Source organism: Eucalyptus grandis, chromosome 3 (assembly GCF_016545825.1).
Source record: "Eucalyptus grandis isolate ANBG69807.140 chromosome 3, ASM1654582v1, whole genome shotgun sequence".
NCBI lineage: Eukaryota > Viridiplantae > Streptophyta > Magnoliopsida > Myrtales > Myrtaceae > Eucalyptus > Eucalyptus grandis.
In genome coordinates this window covers 27,110,495-27,135,441 of record NC_052614.1, presented here as the reverse complement: position 1 = coordinate 27,135,441, position 24,947 = coordinate 27,110,495, and the positions used below count along the sequence as shown (strand labels likewise).

Below are 24,947 nucleotides of genomic sequence, written 5' to 3'. Positions count from 1 at the left end.
TAAAAACAGAAAAAAGAAACATAAACAAACAGGCCCTTACATGCGATAAAAAGGTTTTAGCGCACAATGATATGCTTGCACAAGTAATGATCTGATCGTGATTTGGATAATTTTAAAACAATGGTAACGAAATTTATCTCTTTGGTTTAAAAACCTAATTTATCTCTTTCGTTTGAAAACCTAAGTTGTTGCTGTTAAAACAAAGTAATTTATCCACGTATTTCATGTAGTGTTTTCTAATTTCAACCACTTTTATCACATTTCACTCATGGCCATAGTTATTTTCTTAGCACTGTATAATCAGCAAATGCCCCTGATTTCACACGTACTAATTTGACAAATTACAGCAATTTCTACTCAGTAAAAATGGCAAGATGAAATGAGTCGTGCACCTATATTTTAACTCGTATACTTTGATGGGTTAATAGATCTAAAGTATAGATCAGAATAGGCCTAATAGAGTTAAAAGCCCAATTAATGATGGGTTTTAATGGATCTGAAAGAAACCACCATCAACCCATTTAACCAAAGAACAATGCGAAGCCCACCTTGCTCTTAGTCTCACACTCGCTAATAGACAATTTCTACTTAGAATAGCCACGTGACCAATGGCAGTGGTCAGTTTATCGAATCCCCATTAATACTAGTTCTTAAGCTTTTGAAGTTCATCCTTTTTTTTAAAAAAAAAAAAGGAGAAAAAGCACAAAGAAGCAAAGGCAAAGAGTGAAAATGACAAATTTGCCTATCAAAGCTGATGGCTACATTGGCAATGATTGCGCTAGCAGATTTACCATGCGTTATGGCCAGCAACCTAGCAGGACCCTAAACATATGGTGCCAAGTTTTGTTAATATAGTGTCTAACAGCAAGGGAAAAGCAAGTGTGACTAGCATTCTCTTTAATCAAACTGATAATTTTTAAAAATAAAAAAAGGCTTAATTAATGCCTTCAAAATATGAATTACTTAAGTTGACTCGAGTTATGTACCGATTGAATTACATATAAATTATCAGCATTGTGAATCATGGATTAAATGAATCAATTTCAATCGGACCTTCAACTCACCAAACTGAGCCCCCCACCCATTCGACATCTCAACTGGCTAGTGGCTAGTAACAAAGGGATGGGAATATAAAGAACAACCTTCTTTTCATACAGTTGCATCGAGCGGAGACTTACGAACTTCCGTCTTTGGATTTAGGACTTGTTCAAGATAAATATAGGTGGTGTGATGTTTGATCGCATGCCGCTCTTACTGTCTCTCGTCTTTACGGTGAGAATGCACCGAGATAGCTTCTTTGATTGTTGCAGGACGAGATGACCTCATACTCATTCAATACTTCTCTATTTATGCCAAGTTCTTTTCTTTCTCGGTGGCCCCATCTTGGCTATACGTATTAATTGCAGGGCACTTTGTTGAAGCATTCTTAAAGAGGAATCTAACCAAATCTAGCTCACCGTCAAGTCCAGTAAGTTCTGAAAGTTCAGAGCAGATTCGCTAAACTGCCCTGGTCTAATCATGGTAAGAATGAGTTGAAAACAACTGATCTTGGAATCACAATCAGCAACAATTACTGAACAGCATTGGACTCGGGCTCAGAAACAAGAAGGCAGAGCAGATAACAGAGCAAGCAGCAGCAGCAGAAGAAGAATTGCTCGTGTGAGTAGAAATTCACCATACAGGAAATGGCCACTTACAAAGAATTCCCAAGCTAAATCATCACCTGATTATATTACCAAAAGAATTTTACTGATCTATATGTCTACCTATCTGAATCCATCCCAACAAGGAGATTGCTGTTAGATCTAATGCTAAACTGGGTAGTACCAATACAATCTACAGAGTCTTCGTTCCTTCTAAAAGCTATAGAAATCACGATATTATGTCCATGGAAAAGAATTTGAGTTAATAGAGAGATTTCTAATCTTCCAAGATTACCGCAGGCGCAGAGAACGTTGGATTGGCTCCCATCATCCTTCACTTCTTCCAAGCATAGACCATCAGCGAGAACCCGCCCAGAGCCCCCATCTCGTTCTCCTCCGTCGTTGCCCATTCCATCACTGAATTGCCCCCACCCGATGAGGCCGACCACGAGGAGGCCGACACCGACGTGGTCGACGACGAGTAACTCATTCCGGCCGCCCGCGACATGCTCTTCCTCATCTTCTCATGCTCCTGCCCGCTCATCCCGAATCTCCCCGACCACAAAAGGCCGTTCCCGTTACGCCCGCTCTCCCCTGCTGCTCCCTCACCGCCGCCGTCCTCCTCCTCCTCGAGGCCGACCTTGTCGAATCGGAACATGAACACGGCGTGCCCGTAGCGGAAACCCTCGAACAGCCAGCTGTAAACGTCCCACGAGACCTGCATCGGGACGCCGTCCACCTCGACCCTCTCGCAACCTCTGAATTTCCACTTCAGACGCTTCACCTGCAGCACCCTCTTGCCGTCCACCTCGAAGCACAGCCTCGCGTCGGCGTCCGTGGTGCAATCGATCGAGATCTCCCTGTCCCTCCCACCGAACCTCGCGGCCGTCGCGAATGCCCTGCGGCCGATCACGTGCTCCCGCCGCAGGACCAGCGCCTGGGCACTCCGCTCGGGCCCCCGCGCCTTCGTCCTCGCGTGCGCCTCCTTCGGGCGGTCGCCCACGAGGAGGACCGCCTCGCCGTCGACCACCACGGACACGTAGTACCCGGAGACCGGGCCGGGCCCGGACCCGAACTTGGCCCGCGAGAGGTCCCAGAAGACCCGGGCTCTGCCGAAGCTCTTGGACCCGCGCTTGTTCCAGAAGGCGAAGGGCTTGACGTCGAGGCTGAAAGAGGGGGCGAAGGACGACGACGGCAGCGGCGGCGGCGGCGGCGGCGGCTGGGAGGACGGAGAGGCGAGAGGAGAGGCGGCGGGGTAGAAGGTAGAGCCGTAGTCACAGTCGGAAAAGGAGGAGGGGGAGGAGGGGGAGGCGGCGGGCGGGTCGGAGAGGCGGAGCTGGAGGGTCCGGCCGAGCCGGGTCAGGGACCAGGTGAGGGAGAAGAGGCCGAGGGGGGTGTGGTAGAGGCTGGTGGTCAGGTTGGGCTTTCCGGCCACCGTGGACGGCGGGTCGTCGGCGGTGGTCGGGCGGAGGCAGGCGGGGAGCGGGGAGGAGCGGGCGGACATCGGTGGTTGTCTCCGGCGACGAGGGGGTTGCTTCCCTTAGGGTTTTGGGGGAAAGGGTTATTGCGAAGGAGGAATTTTCCTTTTCCGGGACGAAGTTTTCGTGGGTCAATTTGAGAAAGGAGAAAAATATTTTGGTAAAATAATTTTGGGTGGGGGAAAAATAGGGGATTGAGACTTTTGACTTTTCAGAGGAGCCGACTTCGGGAAGAGAAGAATGCAATTTTGGATTTTTAGTTCGTGGGTTGTTTGACCGGTCAAAACCCGTGATTAGCATTCCTTAATTGAGTATTAATTAAGCTGACTACTGCTGCTGACATACGAAGTTGCATCGTCGAATGCTTGGATAGCTAAGTGAGCGTGATTTGGAATGATGAAATAGGATAAGATCAAAACGAGTCAAATAATTTTTATACCCAATCATGACATTAATTTAAATAGATGATGATATTTATTCATTTGATTTTTTGGGCGCTTTTGTCAGCTTGAATACGAGGGTTGATAAGATATAATTTGTAGCATAATCTTGTTTTGGATGACCGTTCGAGAAATAGGATAAGATCAAAACGAGTCAAATAATTTTTATATCCAATCATGACATTAATTTACATAGATGATGATATTTATTCATTTGATTTTTTGAGCGCTTTTGTCAGCTTGAATACGAGGGTTGATAAGATATAATTTGTAGCCTAATCTTGTTTTGGATGACGCCCTTTTGAACGGATCAACCTTTTCTTCAAGATAAAGTTTGTGGATGTGCTGGCCCTAGGTACAATAACTTGAATCTCTATCCTTGGTATCATGAAAAAAAAGAGGAAATTATCCTCCTTTGGATCCTCTGTTTTCCATAAGTACATCTTTGCATCCTGAGCTATAAAGGACAAAATTATCTCTCCTTTCTTCTACTTGAGGGACATCTACATCCCCAAATCAACAGTAATCATTGACGCACCCGCTCACCCACAAATTCCATATTCCCACCGCCTGTCGCCGCCAATGACCTCCGCGCCGCCTCTGGCTGGCCGTCCCTGCTTGATCACCACCGGAGATTCTCCTTTCGTCTGCTTCCCTTTGGTCATTTTCCTCTGTACCATATTTTGCAGGCATAATTACTCTGTTCTGAGGTGCAGCCCACGTGGACTCTGAGACATTAACAACAATTTACAATTACTGCAACAGAGTTAATGATAACTAGTGGTAAACCCGTCCCTTCTGACACAGTAAAAATGCTGCCACATCGAAATATTTCAGCAATAAAAGTTTCCTTAGACAAATAAATTTGTATCAATGAATGATGCTTTAATAAACATCCGTAAAGCAGAAAAGAAGAGATAAGTAAGGAATATATAATTTTATCATTCTTGTCTGCAGATATTTTTGGTGTTTTGCAGCAATCTATGGTTAAATCGTGCTTATTTCGACAAGACGGTATACACAATCTCGAACTCCCCCATAGCAGTCTTCTAAGAAACTGCTCCTCAAATCATATGGCAGAGTGGAGTTGATTTTGTGTGTTTTTTTGTTCAAGTTATTAACGCATTCTTTCAGACCAAAAAAAAAGAAAAGTTAATGCATTCTACTTTTTGATGGATTGCCTAGGAGACAAAATTACAAGTTTTGGGCAAAGTTGTAGCATCCTAATGCTCAACAACAACATGATATTCATTAGAAGATGGCGATTTTTTCCGCAGATTTGTGGCAAATATACAGCAAGGCAGTGCTCAGCACTCTGTATGGGTGTCTGTGAAGGATGTTTGAGTCAAGGCTGGTTGTCAAATGCCACCGCATGGCTCGTGGCTGGGGCAATGGCTCTCTACTTTCCTGTCAATAGTGACGGAGGTGGCAATGATGAAATGAACCCTAGCTTTGCCTAGAACCACCTCGTCCATTCCGTGCTCTGATGATATTGGATACCGATGGATGAACACTAGAGGAGGTTTGGCCTAGCGATCAAGAGATTGAAGATGATGAACAATGAGAGGACATCTCAACTTGAGAAAGAAGGAGCCAAAGAAAGAAAAGAAAAGAAAAGAGAGAGAATAGAAAAAAAAAATAGAACAATCGAAAAAATAAAAGCGACTTTGTTTCATCTATGTCAAATTATCAACCTATCACATAGGATGACTGTTATTAACTAGATTGCAATGACATGAATTTTCAGCAAAAATCAGCCAAAAAGGAGTCCAAAATCAAAAATTTATCTTGTGTACAAGCAATCTACATGGCTGTAGACTTGGTAAATAGGTATCCAACTAGAGTAGTCCAAAACTAAACTCCAGTCATAACATTAGACGGACAGAAGCTTTTGGTGAAGCATCTTAAGATGTTCAATTGTATATGCTATGTCCATACCCTACTAAAAATAGGAGTAAGCTAGACCGAATACAAAAAAGGGAATATTCTTGACTACAATAACTAATCAAAAAGGTTATTAGGTCTACATTCTAAAAACCAAGAATCTAAAAATTGTCAAGCTGCCGTTATTGAGGTCATCGATTTCTAGTGAAAATTAGCTAAAAAAAGGAGTCCAAAACAAAACTCTAGTCAAAGCATTAGACAGACAAAGCTTTTAGCGAAGCATCTTAAGAATTTCAATTGTATATGCTATGTCCATGCCATGCTAAAAAAAGAGTAGGCTAGACAAGAAGACAAAAAAGGGAATACTCATTAGCTATAATGACTAATCAAAAGGTTATCAAGTATACAATCTAAAAACTAAAACCTTGATGATCAATCGGGATGTCGGGTTTGACAAGAATGCCTCTTGCAAGCAAGAGGAGGAAAGAGGAAACGATTGAGAAGAATTTTGCAATCTTCCCGGACATAGTACCAGCACATGAGGAGTCAACCATGCAAGGAGAAAGTAGAACATTAGATTCTAACACTCAAGAAACCACCATTGTTATGCCTTGAACCCCGAGTGCACAAACATCTCTCAATAGTTGATTAAAATTGCGACGTTTTAGGGCATGTCGCCGACCTATTCTTTTTTTCTTTCGATTAAACGTAAGCAGCAGCATTTAATATAAACAATACCTAGTCATATAACAAATAGCAGGGATAGTAAAATCACATCAAACAATTTCCAAAAGCACAACTTTTTATTTATCAATTGGTTAACCTTAGGAGTTAGCATTTACAGGCCTAATTTAAAAGGCAACTCCTAAGTGACCATGATACGAAGAGGGTCAAATAGGTCAGAGTTAGCCTACTCTAACACAAGGCCATCATAAAGGTGATACCAGGCGTGCATATGGCAACTCTCCATACTATGGACCTGAAAATATTTAAATAAATTGATTGTCATTAATTAAAATAATTACGATTAATCAAACAAATTATGATTAAATAAATAAATCATGACTAATTAAGACTAAGTGTAATTACTTAAACTAATTGCACTTAACTTTAATCTAAATAGTCCTTAATTGCAATTAAGACTAAACTTAAATTAACTAATATTAATTGTCATTAACCTTAAACTAACCTACCCGTTAAATGTAATTAACTACCTAATCAAGGATTAGGAGTTAACTCATTGGTTTTCTGGCGGCAACAAACTCGTGGTGATGGTAGCATGACAGCATCAAGGATGCAACGTTTACGGCACCAACGATGGCACGAATGGCACAATGGTGGTGGTGTTGGAAATTATATTCAGAGAATACACACCATTTGTTTTAATCAGAACATCAATATAAAGAAGACGATAACAGCTATATAATATTCTTCTTTTTATGTAAACTTACAACTCTTGGAAAAGAATAAAATAAGATATCATTGAAAAATAACATAAAATTGGAGGTGAGGTATGGATAACTGAATCTCCTTAAGGCGATTAGTTCACGCCAATGGTGCTCCGCAGATTCACGAACTATGCATCCCAAGATACAACACCTCGAACCTGTTTGGATTAGCACTATGCAAACATGACTCAGTTGAACCGTTCAATTGAACCAGCACACTCAGGAAAAACAGAAGAGTTGAAACGTATATCAAAGCTCTTTTGGAATCGAGTTAGAAAAACCAAAAACCCTTATGAAGCTCTATGCTCATATCTATTTATAGAGATTTTTAGTTCATGTACTAAAGAGATACATGAATTAAATAGACGCGTGTATCCACGAGATTCATGAAGAAAGAGATACGTGAATCCAAGAGATTCATGTATCCAAATATACGTGAATTCAAGAGATTCATGAACTCAATAAATACATGAACTAAACGATACATGAATCTAGGAAATTCATGAATTCAATAGATACGTGAACATAAAAGTATAGGAAATTCATGAATCCAAAAAGAGATACGTGAACTGAAAAAACGTATCTTAATTTATTAGCTTCTGTTGATCCATTAACCATAATTATAACCATAATTACAACAGGTGGCACGGTGAGCTTTGAGGCTCACAGCCACCTTGCTTGCGAGCTTGGTGGTGGCGGTGGTGGCTTGAGGTGAGGACGGTGGTTGAGGTTTGTAGTGGACGACAATGAAGGACGGTGCAAATGGTTGGAACTTGGGAGGCTCAGTGGTGATAGAGGTGTAGCCAAGCTCGGTTGGCCTTGGAGGTAGTGGTGGTTTAGTGAGGTGGAGGTGATGGCTCGGTGAGACAATGGCGACGGTGGATGGTGGCTTGTGGCAGTGAGGACCGCACAACAAAAGGGACAGCAACCAAAAGAAAAGGGAAGGGGGGGGCGTGTCGACTTTGCTGCCAAAAGGGAAGAAGAAGAATGGAAGATGAGAGGGAATTGGCAGTAAACGAAGGAGGAAGGAGAATGGGGTTGCTTCGGCTGAGAGAGAGAGAGAGAGAGAGAGAGAGATTTTTGCCAAATTCTCGTTATTCTCTTCACCACCTCTTCCTAAAAACCCTATTTGCCAAGCATTTTGTCTCATAAATAAATTTTTGTTTCATTTTTCTTTTAAAAGCAAACTCTTGGCCAACAAATCAACATTTTGCCATTGGGTCCGATTTTTCCTTTTTCAATCTCCAATTTTCGTCCAATAATTCATTTTTCGAAAATTTCGAACTTATTGATCATTTAATGGATGATGATGCAGTGTCCAATGAATTAGTCCTAAAACCCTTGAAAATTTGATCATTGAAATTAAATTAAATTAAATTTTATAGTTAAAAATCGATCGAACGTGACTTTAGTATGACCTAAACTATCCGGTGACTTTTAGAGGTCTTACGCATGATTGACCCGTGGTCGATAATTATCGATTCATGTTTGTGCCTTTTTGAATTGTGGACAATCTTCAGTTGTTATGTAATCACGAGGGTTCAATTATGTACAATATTTACAATATTGATAGAAAATCGGTTTATCATCATTCGACGCGAGTATTGTAATCATGGAAATCACCCTTAAACCGGTTATGTACTTCCGTCGAATCGATTTATATTTGTTTCATAATTGACTTATAATAGTTTAGTATTGACCATTATCGATCCTTATGGTCGAGTGATTGATCCCTAATTGAATTCTCTAGTCTTTTGCGTTTTAACCATTTATAGCTTCACTCAATAGATTAATTAACTCGTGAATGATCGGTGCAAAGTAAAATAATCATAAGTGTATTAGATGAAATAACCATTTCATATATTTCAAAATGTGGGCTAAATTTTTTGATATCACAACTCTTCACCTCTTACAAAATTTTTGTTCGAAATTTGAACTATTACAATTCTTCAACAAAAAGGTGAGGGTGTTGACACTTCATCGACTCTTCGATTTCCCACATGGCTCCCTTCGTTATGTGGTGTTGTCACATCTCATGTTCTTGTTGCACAACACTTACTCCTTTCGGTCCATTACCTAAATTGGCTTTTCCATGTATGATGCCTTGTCGTCAACGTCTATTTTCTCGAAATTCAGCACATGGGTCGGGTTAGGTTCATACTTCCTTAGCATCGAGACGTCATGCAATTGAGCAAGTCTTGGCGGTAATGCGGTAGGCTAAGGTCCCAATCTGCTCTAAAATCTCGAGGGAGCCAATGTACCTTGGACTCAGCTTTCCCTTCTTACCAAAACGCGAAGTGCCCCACATTGGTGACACTTTGAGAAAAACGTGTTCACCTACTTGAAACTCCAAAGTCCTAAGTTATTTATCTGCATGACTCTTCTAACCAATCTAGGCGGTCTTAAGTCATTTTCGAATGACCTTGATGGCATATATCGATTGTTAGACTAACTCAGGACCCGTAATCTTGTGTTCACTAACTTCATCCCAACATACAAGAGTTTTGTAGGTCTTGCCATGCAACACTTCAAAAAGTGCCATCTTGATACTTTGCTAATAACTATTGTTTTAGGCGAACTGAGCTAGATGAAATTGTTCCTCCTAGCTTCCTTTGAAATCCAACATGCAAGCTTGTGGCATATCCTCGAGCGTATGAATAGTCCTTTCAGACTGGCCATCTGTCTATGGATGATAGGCCGTATTGTACTACAGCTTCGTTCGTAAGGCAGTTTATAAACATTTCCAAAAAGCTGTCATAAACTTTAGGTCTCAATTCGACATTTCATAAGGACAAACTATCTGTCGCATGTACAACTCAACATATCTATAAAAGACAAAGTCTCTCTGTACGGTGATGAAGTGTGCAGATTTTGTTAATCTGTCAACCACAATCTAGATGGAATCATTACCTCTTTGACCCATCGATAATCCCATCATGAAATCCATCGTAATATGTTCCAATTTCCACTCGGAGATATTTAGAGGTTGCAAAAGTCCACCAAGCTTATAATGCTATGCCTTCACTTGTTGACACGTCAAACACTTGGTAACATGTTTGGCAATATCTACCTTCATACTATTCCTCCAATAGTATTGGTGCAGATTCAAATACACCTTTGTTTGTTCGGATGAATGCTGTAACTGCTACGATGAGCTTTTGATAAAATTTTCTCCTTAAGCTCCACATCGTTAGGTACACACAATCGTTCACAAAACTTCAATATTCCGTCCTTAGTAACTTGGAAATTAGCTTTCCTCTTTTCCGCATCCTCTTGTAGAATTTTTTAGATTTCAAGGTCTGTCAACTACGGCATTTTAATCTTCACTTGCACTCTTAATTCAATTTTGAGGGTAGCCATGAAACTTAAAAGGTGGCTTACTTCAAACTTGAAATCTGAATCTCGAGCTCCTTCGAGCAGGATTCACTCTTGAACCATCATCTATGCAATCGATGACTTCTGACTTAGCGCATCCATGACCTTGTTGGCCTCTTTCAGGATGACACAAGATGTCACGGTCATAATCCTTTAGAAGTTCCATCCAATTATGTTGCCTCATGTTTAACTCCTTATAAGAGAATAAATACTTCAAGTGTTAATGGTTCATAAAGATTTGGAACCTTTCTCCACACAAGTAATGCCTCAAAATCTTAAGGGTAAAGATGATCGCTGTCAGTTCCAAATCATGCGTCGGATAATTCAACTTGTGAGACCTTAGTTGACGGGATGTGTACGCAACTACTCTCCCATGTTGCATCAAAACATAGTCTAGTCCTTTGTACGACACATCACTATAAATCTCGTATCCTCAAAAAACAGACGGAATCGTCAATATGGATGCGGTAGTGAGCTTATGCCTAAGCTCTTGGAAAGTATGCTCACACTTATCCGTCAATTCAAACCTTTCATCCTTCTTTAGCAATCACGTAAGAGGCATGGCTATGGCAAATAATTTTTCCACGAATTGCCTATAGTAGCCTGCCAATCCCAAAAAACTTCAAACCTCAGTCATTGTCTTTGGTCTCGGCTAGTTCATAACAGCTTCAATCTTAGTCAGGTGCATAGAAATCCCTTCATTTGAAATCACGTGATCTAGGAAGGCTATATGAGTTAGCCAAAACTCGCATCTACTAAACATGCTGTACAGCTCATGTTCTCGTAGGGTCTAAAGTACAATCCTCAAGTGTCGTTCATGCTCCTTCAGAGTCTTTGAATATACCATGATATTGCCAATGAGCACAATAACGAACTAGCCTAGGTACTCTTTGAACACTCGGTTCATTAGACTCATGAAAGTAGTTGGGGTATTGGTTATTCCAAATGGCATTAGTGTGAACTCGTAGTGACCGTAACGCGTACAAAATGCCATCTTCAGTATATCCTCCTTCTTAATCCTCAACTGATGGTAACCTATTCTCAAGTCAATCTTGAAAAATACCGAGGCTCCTTGTAGCTGATTAAATAAGTCATTGATCCTTAGCAACAAATACTTGTTCTTGAACATCACTTGACTGAATTGCCGATAGTTGATGCAAAGAAGCAACGAATCGTCTTTTTTCTTTACAAACAAAACAAGCACTCCTCTATGTGATGCATTAGGACGAATAAATATTTTGTTCAACAACTCCTACATCTACACCTTTAGCTTCTTTAACTCTGATAGCGCCATATGGTAAGGAGTCTTAGAATTTAGCTTTGTTTCAAGAGTTAACTCAATCATGAATTCGATCTCCCTTTCAGGGGGCAAATCAGGCAACTCCTCAAGAAAGACATTAGAAAACTCCCACATTATGGCAATGTCCTCCATCCTTAGTTCCTCACCTGATGTATCCACCATGGTCACCAAATAACCTTGGCAACCACATCCAATAATCGGGTTGCCTCAAGCGACGAAACTAAAGCAATCGAGGGTCATCCTTGATTCCCAACAAACTCGAAACTATTACTCGTTAACGGGTTAAATTGATTTGCTTTATGATAATAGTCCATCGTAGCTTGTTGTTTGGTAAGCCAATCCATACATATAATCACATCAAATTCAAATATCACCAGCATAATTAAATCTATTCTTTCCTTTTGATCACCAATCACTAACTTCCAACTAGAATACCCTACTGTAGACACGCTTTATCCTTTAATGCGGTAGATATATTAACGACCGCTTCCAACAGTTTCAGACTTAACCTTACTAACTTAACGAACTGCCCAGCAATAAAAGAATGTGTAGCTCTAGGATCAAATAAAGCATAAGCAGTATGGTCGTTCAACGAGACCATACTTGTAACTACGTTCTATGAGTTCTCCGCCTCACTTCTGGTGACAGCATATACCCTTCCTTAGACCAGACGCCTGTTCAGAATGCCCTACTATGCATTTTGCGATGCACTCCCTGCTAATTGTCTTATCTGTGGTAGTGGTGTCTGTGCTTCCATAAGCCTGTGCGAGTAGTTCTTCACCTGATGACCTGACTTTCCAATTCCACCCTATCGGTTGGGAGTGATGGGATACTTTCCTCCAATCATCGACCTCTTCCCGAACTGATTATGGTTTTTGTTGGGCACAAACCGCAACCTAGATGCGATTGCCCATTCATTTAGGTTCCCATCAATTAGCTGGGTCCTCTCATACAGTTCGTCATAATCCTTTAAGTTCAAAGGCACTAGCGGGTCCTTAATCTCCAGCTTCATGCCATCTCTAAACCTTCTCATTTTGTCCATCGAGTCCTCAATCAACCTTGGTGCATACTTTGACAGCTTGGTGAACTTCACCTCATACTGATCCACAGTCATCTGGTTTTGGTAGAGGCGCTGAAATTTAACCATCTTATGTTCTCGAGCGTAGTTTGAGAAATACTTTCCATAAAAAGCTTCAACGAAGGCATCCCACTCCGGGCCCATATCCTAGGGAAACACTATTCTTTTTTTGACTTTCCACCACGTACTCGCATTATCTTGCAGCTAATATACAGTCAAGGTCACGTTGTCCTTCTTTGAGTACTTCAAAAGTGCAAAAACCTTCTCCAACTCTTGGACCCAGAAGGTTGTAACCTCAGGGTCACTTGCTCCAGTAAACTTGGGGGCTTCAATTTCAGGAATTGCTTTACCAGCTTGTGCATAGGCCGCTTATCATTCCAATTTCCAGGTGGGGCTTCTTTAAGTGTAGCAGCGATAACAATAGCATTGGTGGCAACAATGGTAGTGGTAGCTTGATTTTGAGCTTGCCGTCCGACCATATTCCCCAAGTTTTCTAGGGTTTGTTGGATCTTGTCAACCCTAGGATCAATTAGTGCCCTAGCCTCGGCACCAGCCTACGCCGATGCTTTCCCTCCAGGACCAGCCCATCTTGGTGCCCTTCCTCTAGCATCGGCTCGAGTCAATACCTTTTCCCTGGCAATGTTCAAAGTCGTTATAGCCCTTCTCCAAGGAGCCCTATGCTTAGGATCGCTCATCTCGCATAATCTTTACAAAAACTTGCTTTCCAATTCCAACCAAAAATTAGAAGTATGAACAACCCACACAAAGTAATATATCAACCACAAGCATAAGCATAAGGAAAATGTCTTTCCTAGCTAACTAGCCCAAACCCATCGCACCTTATCACTCCAAGCTTTGACCAGGCTTTCATACCACTTAAAAGAGGATGTCATGCCCTGAACCCCGAGTGTGTTAACATCTCTCAATGGTCAATTAAAATTGCGATGCCCCAGGATGCGTTACTAACCCATTCTTTTTCTCTTTCGGTTAAACACAAGCGGAAGCATTTAATATAAACAACACCCAGTCATATAATAAAAAAAAATGGATAGTAAAATCACATCAAACAATTTCCAAATTGGTTAACCCTAGGAGTTTAGCATCTACAAGCCTAATCCAAAAGGCAACTCCTAAGCAATCATGATACAAAAAGGGTTAGACAGGTCGAGGTTAGCCTACTCCTTTAACATGAGAGCCATCCAAAAAGATGATGCGAGGCGCACATATGACGACTCTCGATACTACAAACCTGAAAATATTTAAACAACAAGAGGTGAGATACAATCTAAGCGAGCCAACAGCTTAAGCCTCAATTAGGACGCGAATTAGTCTCGAAGGTAGTCTAAACATGCACATCATATGAATTTACCTCACCTTGGCACACACTTGCATATTAGTATATCACATATGTCAATAGTTATGTGACAAGCACACACAATAATCAGAACACACTCCTTAATATCCAAGCGTACTGTTAACACACGTGTTCTAATCATTACGACCCATCGGGCCATGGCAAATACACGAGTCGACGGTCTTCCAGCATAATCGGGCATCGTCCTGCCCCATCGGGCACAACATCATTTATAATCCTTGCCTAGACAACATTCCATAAAGGAATATTGGTTTTGCCTCAACAGTGACTTGGCATCTGGGCCCCCATCGGGCATCCAATGAAAATTGGGCATTGCCCCTAAATTACCATTGGGTGACGGGTTCAATTAGATGATCACTCAAGCATGTCAACACTTAAGCCAATTTTATCTACCGTCAATTAACTGAATGCAAAAGAATTCGTGTTTAAATAACAAACATCAAAAAATCTTTACACTTAAAATTTCAATAAAATAATCACACATGGTCACTTACTTAAAATAAACCCTCCAAACTTCACACACTTTTATTTTAAAACTCCATTGCCCCATTTAACATGTGAAACACAGTGTCCAATATGACACCTTAAAGTTTGCTATTTTTCTTGCCCATAAAACCTTCTTTGGAAATAGTAATTGATGCATATACATTGGACAACCAATAGCAGGGCATAACAAGTGTAAACAATCGGAATTATGCATAAATCTATTCAATAAAACAAGTATAAAATTCTACTTAACAACTAATCCATCATTAATTACACTAATCGCAATTAATTGGGCTAATTACAATTAATTAAACTAAACTCGATTAATTGATCTGACTATAATTAGTTAAAAATTAATCATTTTTAATTTAAATAATTATGATTTATTTAACAAATTATGATTAAACAAATAAATCATGATTAATTAAGACTAACCATAATTACTTAACCTAATCGCACTTACCCTTAATCTAAACCATCATTAATCGCAATTAAGGATAAACTAAAATTAACTAATACTAACCTTCATTAACCTTAAACTAACTTACCCCCTAAATGTAATTAACTACCTAATCAAATATTAGGAGTTAACTCACTGGTTTTTCGGCGGCGATGGACTCCCAGCGATGGTGGCACAATGGCGTTGAGGACATGACGTTCACGGCACCAACGGTGGCACGAATGGCACGATAGTGGTGGCATGGTGAGCTTTGAGGCTCATGGCCACCTTGCTTGCAAGCTCGATGGTGGTGGTGGTGGCGGCGGCTTAAGGTGAGGACGGCGGTGGAGGTTTGCGGTGGACAATGGTGTAGGATGGTGCAAGCGGCTTGAACTTAGGAGGCTCAGTAGTGATGGAGGTGTGGCCAAGCTTGATGGGCCTCAAAGGTGGTCATGGTTCCGTGAGGTGGAGGTGATGGCTTAGCGAGACAACAATGACGGTGGACAGCGGCTTGTGGTGGTGATGGTGGCACAACAAAAAGGACAACAACCAAAGGAAAAGAGGGGTGTTGGCTTTGGAGCCAAGAGGGAAGACGAAGAATGGAAGATGAGAGGGAACTGGTGGCAAATGGAGGAGGAAGGAAAATGGGGCTGCTTTGGTTGAGGGTGAGGGAAAAGAACATGAAGAGAGAGAGATGAGAGAGAGAGAGAGAGAGAGAGAGAGAGAGAGAGAGAGAGAGAGAGAGAGAGAGAGAGAGAGAGAGAGAGAGATGTAGATTTTTTTGCCAAAATCTCATTATTCTCTCCACTAACTCTTCCTAAAAACTTTGCTAGGCATTCTTTCCCGTAAATATTTTTTTATTCCATTTTTATTTTAAAACCAAAATCTTGGCCAACAAATCACCATTTTGCCACTTGGATCTGATTTTTCTTTTATGGTCTCCAATTTTCATCCGATAATTCATTTTCCAAAAATTTCAAACTTGTCGATCATTCAATGGACAATGAGACGACATCCAATAAAGTAGTCTTGAAACCCTCGAAAGTTTGATACTCAAAATCAAATTAAATTTCATGGCTAAAAATCGATCGAACGTGACTTTAGTACAACCTAAATTATCAAGTGGCTTTTAAAAGTCTTTCACGTAGTTGATATGTGATCAATAATTTTTTTATCCACATTTGTACCTCTTCGAATCATGGATGACCTTCGGTTGTCATGTAATCACTAGGGTTCAATTATGTACCCCATATATAATATTGATAGAAAATGGGTTTATTGTCATTCGACGTGAGTATCATAATCGTGCGAAATCACCCACAAACCGACTATGTACTTTTGTCGAATCGATTTATATTCATTTGCTAATTGACTTATACTAGTGTAATATTGACTCTTGTTGATCCTCATGATTGGCGATTGATCCCTAACGAATCCTCTGGTATTTCGCATTTTATGGCCTTACCTAATAGATTGGTTAACTTGTGAGTGATCAGTTCAAAGTAAAATAATCATAAGTGCATCAATGAAATAACCATGTCATATATTTCGAAATAGGAGCCAAATTTTGGGAAGTCACAGCCATCCTATCCAAACTTGACATAAGAAGAATCTACTCTAGAGTCTCCTATGCTAACAGCAAAATCTCTTCGAGAAGTTTTGGGAACATGCAATACTATTGCCATGAAACCAAAAAGCTATGAAGATGCTTTCAAAGAAGAAACTTGAATAAAAGCCATGGAGGAAGAAAATGAGATGATTGAGAAAAACAAAAACTTGGGAGATGGTGAATTGCCCTAAAGACAAAGATCATTGACGTTAAGTGGATCTACAAGACAAAGCTAAATGCAAATGGATTAATTCAAAAACATAAGAAAAGGCTTGTGGTGAAATAATACTTGCAACAACTGGGCGTAAACAATACCGAGACCTTTGCCCTTGTCACTCTCCTTAGCACTATTTGGGCTCTCATAGCCTTAGTAGCACAAAAGAAATGGAAAAACCATTAACTAGATATGAAGTTATCATTTCTAGTTGGAATCTTCTAGAAGAAATATATGTGGAGCAACCACCATATTTTATTGCCAAAAACAAATAAGTAAAGGTACAAGGCTCAAGAAAGCCCTATATGGGTTAAAACAAACACTTAGAATGTGGTATAGAAAAATTGACAAATACCTTGCTAAATGAGGATTCAAAAGGAACATAAGTAAGCCAACTCTTTACGTAATGACTTAAGTTTAACACTCTTATTGCCTCTTTATATGTAGATCTCATGGATACGAGGAACAATGAGAAAATGGTCAAGTATTTAAAAAGAAATGATGAAGACATTCAAGATGATTGACTTGGGCTTGATGCACCACTTCCTCGGCATTGAGATCAACCAAAATGAAGAAGTGCTCATCTCACAGAAGAAATATGCCCATAACTTTATGAACCAAATTCAAGATAAATTATAATAAAACAGTTACAACATCGCTTGTGACAAACGAGAAACTATTATATGAAGATGGGGCAGAAAAAACTAATGTTTCCCTCTACATAAGCCTATTGGTAATCTACTATCTCACTACTACACAGCCGGACATCATGTATGCAACAAGTCTACTCCGTCACTTCATGTAGAGCCCAAGCCAAATTCATTTTGGAGATAAGAGGATTTTAGGATATTTACGAGGAATTATGAAGCATTTGGCAACGGCCAACTGAAACTGCCAAGCTTCTTAGTTATGCCAAGGGATTGGCAAGCTCAACTGAAGATAGGAGGAGAGTACTAATGGATGTGCATTCTCACTAGGCTTTGAAATGTTCTCATGGGCATCCAAGGAGTAAGATTCAGTAGCACATTATGCTATAAAAGCGGAGTACGTTGTGACCGCTAATGTCACCTATCAAGCATTGTGGTTTCGAAGAATATTAGAGCACATCAGAGAAGCACAGACGAAATCTACTCCAATATTTTGCAATAAGAAATCTGTGATTGCTATCTTGAAAAACCAAGTCTTTCATGGTAGACATATTTTCATCAAAGATCACTTCATATGAGTATGGACAAAGTAGTCAAGAAATAGAACTCAAATATTGCAAAACTGAAGATCAAATAGTGGATACATTTATTAAAGCACTATTGCAAGCAAAATGGAGACAATGCAAAGCACACTCTGGGTATCACAAAAATGGATCAAGAAGTATTGTTAAATGAACGGCCTATTTTTGTAAAATTTTCCAGAGTAGTTTACATGAGCAGTGAGCTTACTTCACTATTAAGAGATCTCCAACCGTAGTGGTCTAACTCGGTTACTTAGACGTGGGCAACAAGTGTACTTAAAGACAACAAAAAATTCTGAGAAAACAGAATAAAATGGCTGCTGAAGAAAGGTGGTGATAGAGGACTATCAAAAGGCTTATCCTCGTTCGATTGTGCATCAGTTAGGAGCAGATCCACAAAAAAAGGAGCTCATTCCCTTTCCCCTTTGTGCCCTTATAATTACAAAATATCTAGTAAAAGCGTTCTTCATTGTCCTATTTTGCTCTTTTTCTGAGCCCTGTCCCAAACACGCGCACTAGCACATTAAAACAAAAAACCTAACACGCCCACTAGCACATTAAAACAAAAAACCTAACAGACGCACTAGTACCTGCCGTGTATTTAGTAGATCCATGCTACCACTTTCTGAGCCTTGTCCCAAACTCATGCATTAGCTATAAAGCATTGACACTCTCCAAGAGCTATCGTGTCATGTCAGACATTTCGACACGTGTTTAACACTCTCCGACACTTTTCGACATGCGATCAAGAACACTTGGTCAACTTTCTAGACACTCTCCAATACTCGAGTCGGAATTTTAACATACGAGTTTCCGACATGTGATTCAGATATTGAGGTTAATTTTAAAAATTTTCAATAAATAGGAGGTTAATATATATGTGTGAAAAAATAATAAATTGAGAAAGAATAAAAATCTAGTCTTCTCTTCTCTTCTGACTCTCACTTCCCATGATACACAATTCACCCCTTAAGTTTTTTTCTCCTCTTCCGACATATCTAACAATGTGAGTCCAGAATGTGGATTGCTTATTTTTTCTCCAAGTTTTATGAATTATTGGAATAGAGTTGAATTTGTCAAATTAAAATAGTGAATGATATTAATAAATAGTGGATTAATACTTTTAGTGTAAATTCATTTTAGGCTTTTTTAATTATTTATTTATTTGTGAATTTGATTCAAATTAATTTGATTACAATTACCATAAAAATGATAATTTATTATGTATATATATAAATATATATTTAATATATAACGTGTCGGAATTTTTTATTTTTTGATGAACAACGAGTTGGCATTTTGGTCGGTGTCGGTGCTACTTAGTGCACTAGTACCTTGACATGTATTTAGTGGATCCATGCTACCACTAGAATGAATTCGCTAAATGTTCATTTCCATGCTAGGTAACAACTGAATGGCACATACATCTCGATGTCATCAAATTGGTTTATATTGTTAGATATATTCAACATATTTTTTTAGAGGCATTTAGAATATTTAGGAGATTCTCCATATCCCTGATTGTGCATATCTTAATTAATTGTATTTGATATGATTACATATTTACTCCAGTCGATGCATATTTAATTTTGTTGCAGTTTATTTCTAGTCATTTTCTAGCAATTTATTTTTGGTCATTCCAGTTTAATTTCTTCGGACAATCAAACACCTGCTCTCGTTCTTCTGGAAAGACTTATATCGTCATTTGGGACTCGTCTCGTCAGTATTAGAACCCAATTGTAAAGTTCTTGTTGCTTTCTTGGTGCAAAATCGTCTCTCTAGTCGAAGTACGAGGACCGTCATGTTTGGGAAGAATGTTGACTAGTCAAAATGCGATAGCTCTCATTGTCGAGTTGGACCTCGCCATGCAACTGTCGCCGTTATGGATGTCTCCAATTGCTTGTGAAAAAAGTATAAAATGAACGAGGGGTTCAAAATGAGGCCCAAGGACAAGCCTCTCCCATTATCAAGTTGGTATAAGGGCCGACCACGAACCGGCATGGCATGACGCGAGCATGGTCCAGCTACGGAACGGTTTGGGCCTAGCACATTATGTTATGTAAGAAAATATAGTTATCGGCATGAATTAATATTATAACACAAAGTTACTTTGGTTCAAGCATATACAAAATGTAGTAAAATGCAATGTTAGAGTTAATTTTACTTAAGTAAAGAAAGATGATTGCTTATAAATGACAAAATAGTGGTGTTAAATTAACAAGAAACATAGGGCATGATAAATTCATGTTACTAAAATGGGACATATAAGATATTTGATAAATGTAAAATGAATTTATAAACGAGACTATTGAACCTACAACATTTAATCATATTATAAATGATACATATTTATTTCGGATAACATATTTTTCGCTTGTTTAAATTTCATGGTTAAGGTCATTGCAGTAGCATCTAAAATATATTATATATTCATATAAGTTGAATGTGTTTATGTAGAGAAGGAGTTTCGGTAAATTCTCAGCAAACGTCGAAGTATAGAACCTTGCAAACCATGTGCAAGTACAATAGATCCATCAACAAACGCGACTTCGTTTTGCAATAAAGGCAGTTAATTTCCAAAATTAATAACTCCCTTTCTACACTATGAAAACTTATCAACTACGTTCGATTTTTTTTTCATACAGTGACTTCTTATTTTTAACTTTCAATTTATTTTTAATATTGCAGAACTCATGCTTTGACCTTTTTCTTTTTTTTTCACTCAAAACCTTTCAAATATTCAGATATTGATATTTAGAATTATGCATAATAACTTTTTTCATAGCTTAAATTAATTTAAGTTTTAATGATAAACGTTATAAATAGGAGTGCGTAGTAGCCAATAAGTCCGGGCAAACAAATATCAATATTTTAGGTCTCACACAAAAGATAACCAGTTCAAGTAGTAATTTCCTCATAATGATTTATTAATCAGATTAATAATGTTACTGAATAGTTTCAATATCTCTTAGTATATATTCACATCTCACTACATTTTGGTAAGAATTAAGGCCGGATAAGTTAAGTAATGAATTAGAATCTGCCTAAGTTGAGGCATCTTATAAGATGGATCGAACTGTGAATGCTTAAGTAATCAATGAGGGCCAAAAAAGTTTGATATCAAAAGGGTTTTACAAAACAGCGGGACAGACCTCTCTTTCCTTTTCTTGTTTCCAACAATGACGGTCCATATTGAAAACGGGACTCATATTTTGTTCCCTCGACAAGTACAACTGTCCGAACAGATCAACTGTTTCGAAGCATCTTCTTCTACCAACGCATGTGCTATGAAGCTTCAAATCCATGTCTGCGTCTTCAGACATGTCTCTGTCACGTGAAACAAAGCTCTTTTAGGTTGACTTGACGAATTCAAACCAAATTGTCCTCAAGCGAGCAAGTTGCTTCTTCAGCTCTTTGAACTAAACCAACTCCACTCCGCAACTTGTCTGGACATTCAATTGAATAAGTAGTCTGTCCTGACGGAGCTTTTTTCATCCCCTCTACTCATTCGCAACTTGGGCATCCGCTTTACATGTACACTCTACCTGCGAGGAAAAGTTGTAACCTTTTTTTGCAGTCTCTCACTCAATCAAGTATTGTGCTGATGGGAACTGCAGAGATAGAGCGATGCATTTCGTCTTCTGCTTCGATCCACTCACGGAAGTATGATGTGTTCGTGAGCTTCAGAGGCGAGGACATAAGGAAAACCTTCGTGGCCCACCTCTTCCATGCGCTGAAGCAGGCGGGGATTCACTATTTCAAGGACACTGATAAAGAGGAGACCGGGATTTTCATTGAGCCCAAGCTGCTCGACGTGATTCGCAATTCTAGGGTTGCCCTCTTCGTGTTCACCACCAATTACGCCAACTCGTGGTGGTGCTTGAATGAGCTGGTGGAGATCCTGGAGTGCAGCAGGAGGTTCAGAGATCATCACGTGGTTCTGCCCATTTTCTATGATGTTGAGCCAGGGGACGTTCGGAAACAGAGCGAGGGAGACGGGAAAGGTTTCGGAAGGCGTTTGGCCACCCACTCGGACGATTTGCTGGTGCAGAAGTGGAGGGATGCGCTTCAAGAATCTGGGAATTTGTCAGGATGGCACTTGAATAATGAAGCTAATGGGTAAAGCAATTGAAAAAAAACACTCCCGAAAAAGCTCATGTTAGTGGTCGATTTGAAATATGCTGTTGATTAAGTTTAGGTTATGGGTTTATCGCTCATCTGCTGATAGCCTCTCTATGCTATAATTACTCATTTTGGATTTGTTCTTCCCATGCAACTACAGGGATCAATCAAACTTCACTGAGCAAATTGTAGGACATTTCTTCAGGATCAGTCCTAGATCAATCTCCCCCTATTTTGTCAAAAATGCGATTGGGGTAGATTCCTTTGTAGAGGACATGATATCGTTGCTCGAAATTGGGTTGAAGGATGATGTCCGTGTGGTTGGATTATGGGGAATGAAAGGAAATGGTAAGACAACGGTGGCCAAAGTCGTGTGTGATCGCATTTTTAGGGAATTTGAGGGTGCTAGCTTGCTAGAAAATGTCGGAGATGCAAACCAAGATACGCTTTTACTCCAGAAGAGACTTCGTCATGATGTTCTTAAGGTACAAGGTCTAGAAATGTACGATCTTAACAGCAACATCAACGAGATAAAAACTAAGCTCTGCCGGAAAGGATCCCGCTAGTTCTCGATAACATCACTAAGAAAGACCAAATTGAGAATTTTGGTGCTGGAGATCGAGAATTGTTTCGACATGGGAGTAGAATTTTAATAACTACAGTAGATGAGCAGTCGCTGGAAGATCTCAAAGTAGATGACAAAGTACATGCTCTCATGATTGACCCATAAAGAATCGCTCGAACTCTTGAGTCGCCATGCCTTCCCGCAAAGACCAACCTAAGAAGGCTATGAAGAGTTGTGAGAGAGGCTAGTCCACTACACGGGTAGACTTCCAATAGCTCTTAAAAGATTTGGTTCCTTCCTTTCTAAGAAGAGAAAAAATCAGTGGCATGAGATATTGGAGAAGTTGATGAGAGAACCTCATCTCGAATCTGTTGGATTGCCTTTAGAACCATTCTCCACTGTTCTTCCCTTTCAATCAGTAGGGCCATAACAAACACTGATGTTAGAAAAATAACTGTAGTTGTTGTGAGATCAGTGATCGAGTCCTTTTCCAATGAGTATGATCATAATGGATGCATGGTGAAATAGCTAGTATAAACACCTAGAGGGGGGTGAATAGGCGCATAAACAATTTATCGAAATACGGAAGCAATTCTTAGCATATGATAGAAAGGAGATTCTCTCTTGATTAACAAAATGAAATACGATCGAGGTAGAGAGAGTGAGGAAGAGAAAATTGAACACAAGATTTATAGTGGTTCGGCTTATTCCAAGCCTACGTCCACTCTTCCGCACTGACAGCCCACCGGCTGGATTTCACTATGATCAAAAGAGAAGTTACAGCACAACTTTGCCTTGATTCCACAGTGTAGATGTTCTACCACACCTCCTCAAGGTTTCTCATAAATATAGACTCTCTTTTGTATACAAGTATTCGCTCAAAGGATTTGTCTAAACAAAAAGGAGCTTCAGACTTTGGAATTCTTCTATCGTGCACACCTTGAACAACTAAGACAGTTTTCCTTATATACTCCTTTATGCCATCATACCCGTTGGCACTTACCAAAGGAATTCCTCCAATCTACCCGTTGGACGAAATCAATTAGGAAGATTGTTCGAGCTATTAAAGGAACATGTTGATAGCCCATCAATCATGTTCGCCCATACAATCGTGATCTCGGTTTCCATAAGCGTAACCTTCCAATAATATTTAGGCAATCACCGGATCTTCAATTTATCGAGTCAATCTTCAATCAATCAAAGGACTCCGTTATGTCTTCTCCAGCCATGAGATCTTCTCCAGTTGATAAGGTCAAATCCTTAACGAAACATCCAGTTCTGGATGACCTTTCTTCAACGGATTAGAAACTGTCAATGAGGATAGACTTTGAGTCTTGAGTCTCGGCTGTCCCGAGGTCTTCGGACTTTAAATAGCGTAGTCCGCAAGCCTTCGTACTAGACTGATAGAAACGATTTGTCAACTTCAAAACACTTCAAGAAGATTTCTCCAACAATCTCCCCTTTTTGATGGTGACAAAACTTTCCTGCAGATTTGGATATTTTTGACCTGCAAAACATTTCTCAAACACATATGCATATCTTATAGAGATAAATGGCTAACATAATAACACTAGAATCTGCAACCACAGAAAATAGGTTAGTCCAATATATGATGAAGCCATTCATAAGATATCAATATTGGTTAATAGAAGCAGTCAAGTCCAAGTCTAGTTCAGTTCTTATCCAAACACAAACCAAAGTCAAACAGGTTCAAACCACAAAACCAAACAGGTTCAAACCTCAAAACAATCCAACACACAATTAAAAGTTTAATGAATGAAAAGTGTTTTTGATCAAATCTTGCATCTCTCCCCCTTTTTGTCATCATTAAAAAGGATGAGATGAAGTCAAGATTGCTTGGGAACGCGGACAAGCTGGAAATCTTCCATAGACTGAACGATGCCTTCTAGCCTTTTAAAGTCTTCCTTTAGTTGTGCAATCTCCTCACTCTTGGCATTGGCTTGATTCTGAATAGAGAGGGCTTGCATTTTATCATTCAATGAGCAGGAAGAAGCTTGAGCTTCATTCTTCAAGCTTTGAACTTCGCATCCTAATGCATAAATTTGACCTCTCATCTCCAAAAGAATATCCATGATTCTGCGAAAATTTGCTCCACTATCAGTTTGAGTACTTGCTTCAGCTCGATCTGATGGAGTAAATGCAGACGATGGTAGATCAGCATAATCTTGCAGGTTTGGCGATGAAACTTCATGACCTTCTTCTGGAAACCGAGATGCATAAACATCCTTTGGGTTTGCTTTGG

At 39.6% G+C, this 24,947-nt stretch overlaps 2 protein-coding genes across 2 annotated transcripts; one reads left to right on the top strand and one right to left on the bottom strand.

Annotated features, from left to right (window-relative positions):
- Window positions 1-1,634: 1,634 nt before the first annotated feature.
- Window positions 1,635-3,400, bottom strand: LOC104439337. Its single transcript, XM_039308411.1, has one exon. The coding sequence runs from the start codon at window positions 3,145-3,147 to the stop codon at window positions 1,978-1,980; it is 1,170 nt and encodes a 389-aa protein (XP_039164345.1). The 5' UTR covers window positions 3,148-3,400; the 3' UTR covers window positions 1,635-1,977.
- Window positions 3,401-21,601: 18,201 nt separating this feature from the next.
- Window positions 21,602-22,685, top strand: LOC104439474 (TMV resistance protein N-like). Its single transcript, XM_039309499.1, has 2 exons — window positions 21,602-22,116; window positions 22,280-22,685. Exons 1-2 carry the CDS (start codon window positions 21,602-21,604, stop codon window positions 22,683-22,685), a joined length of 921 nt encoding a protein of 306 aa, XP_039165433.1.
- The last annotated feature ends 2,262 nt before the right edge of the window (window positions 22,686-24,947 follow it).

Bases quoted from the DNA above. Each gene is read 5' to 3' on its own strand.
- LOC104439337 (XM_039308411.1), bottom strand. From the start codon at position 3,147: ATGTCCGCCCGCTCCTCCCCGCTCCCCGCCTGCCTCCGCCCGACCACC.
- LOC104439474 (XM_039309499.1), top strand. From the start codon at position 21,602: ATGGGAACTGCAGAGATAGAGCGATGCATTTCGTCTTCTGCTTCGATC. The intron at 22,117-22,279 runs GTAAAGCAATTG...ATGCAACTACAG, and splicing joins TTGAATAATGAAGCTAATGG to GGATCAATCAAACTTCACTG.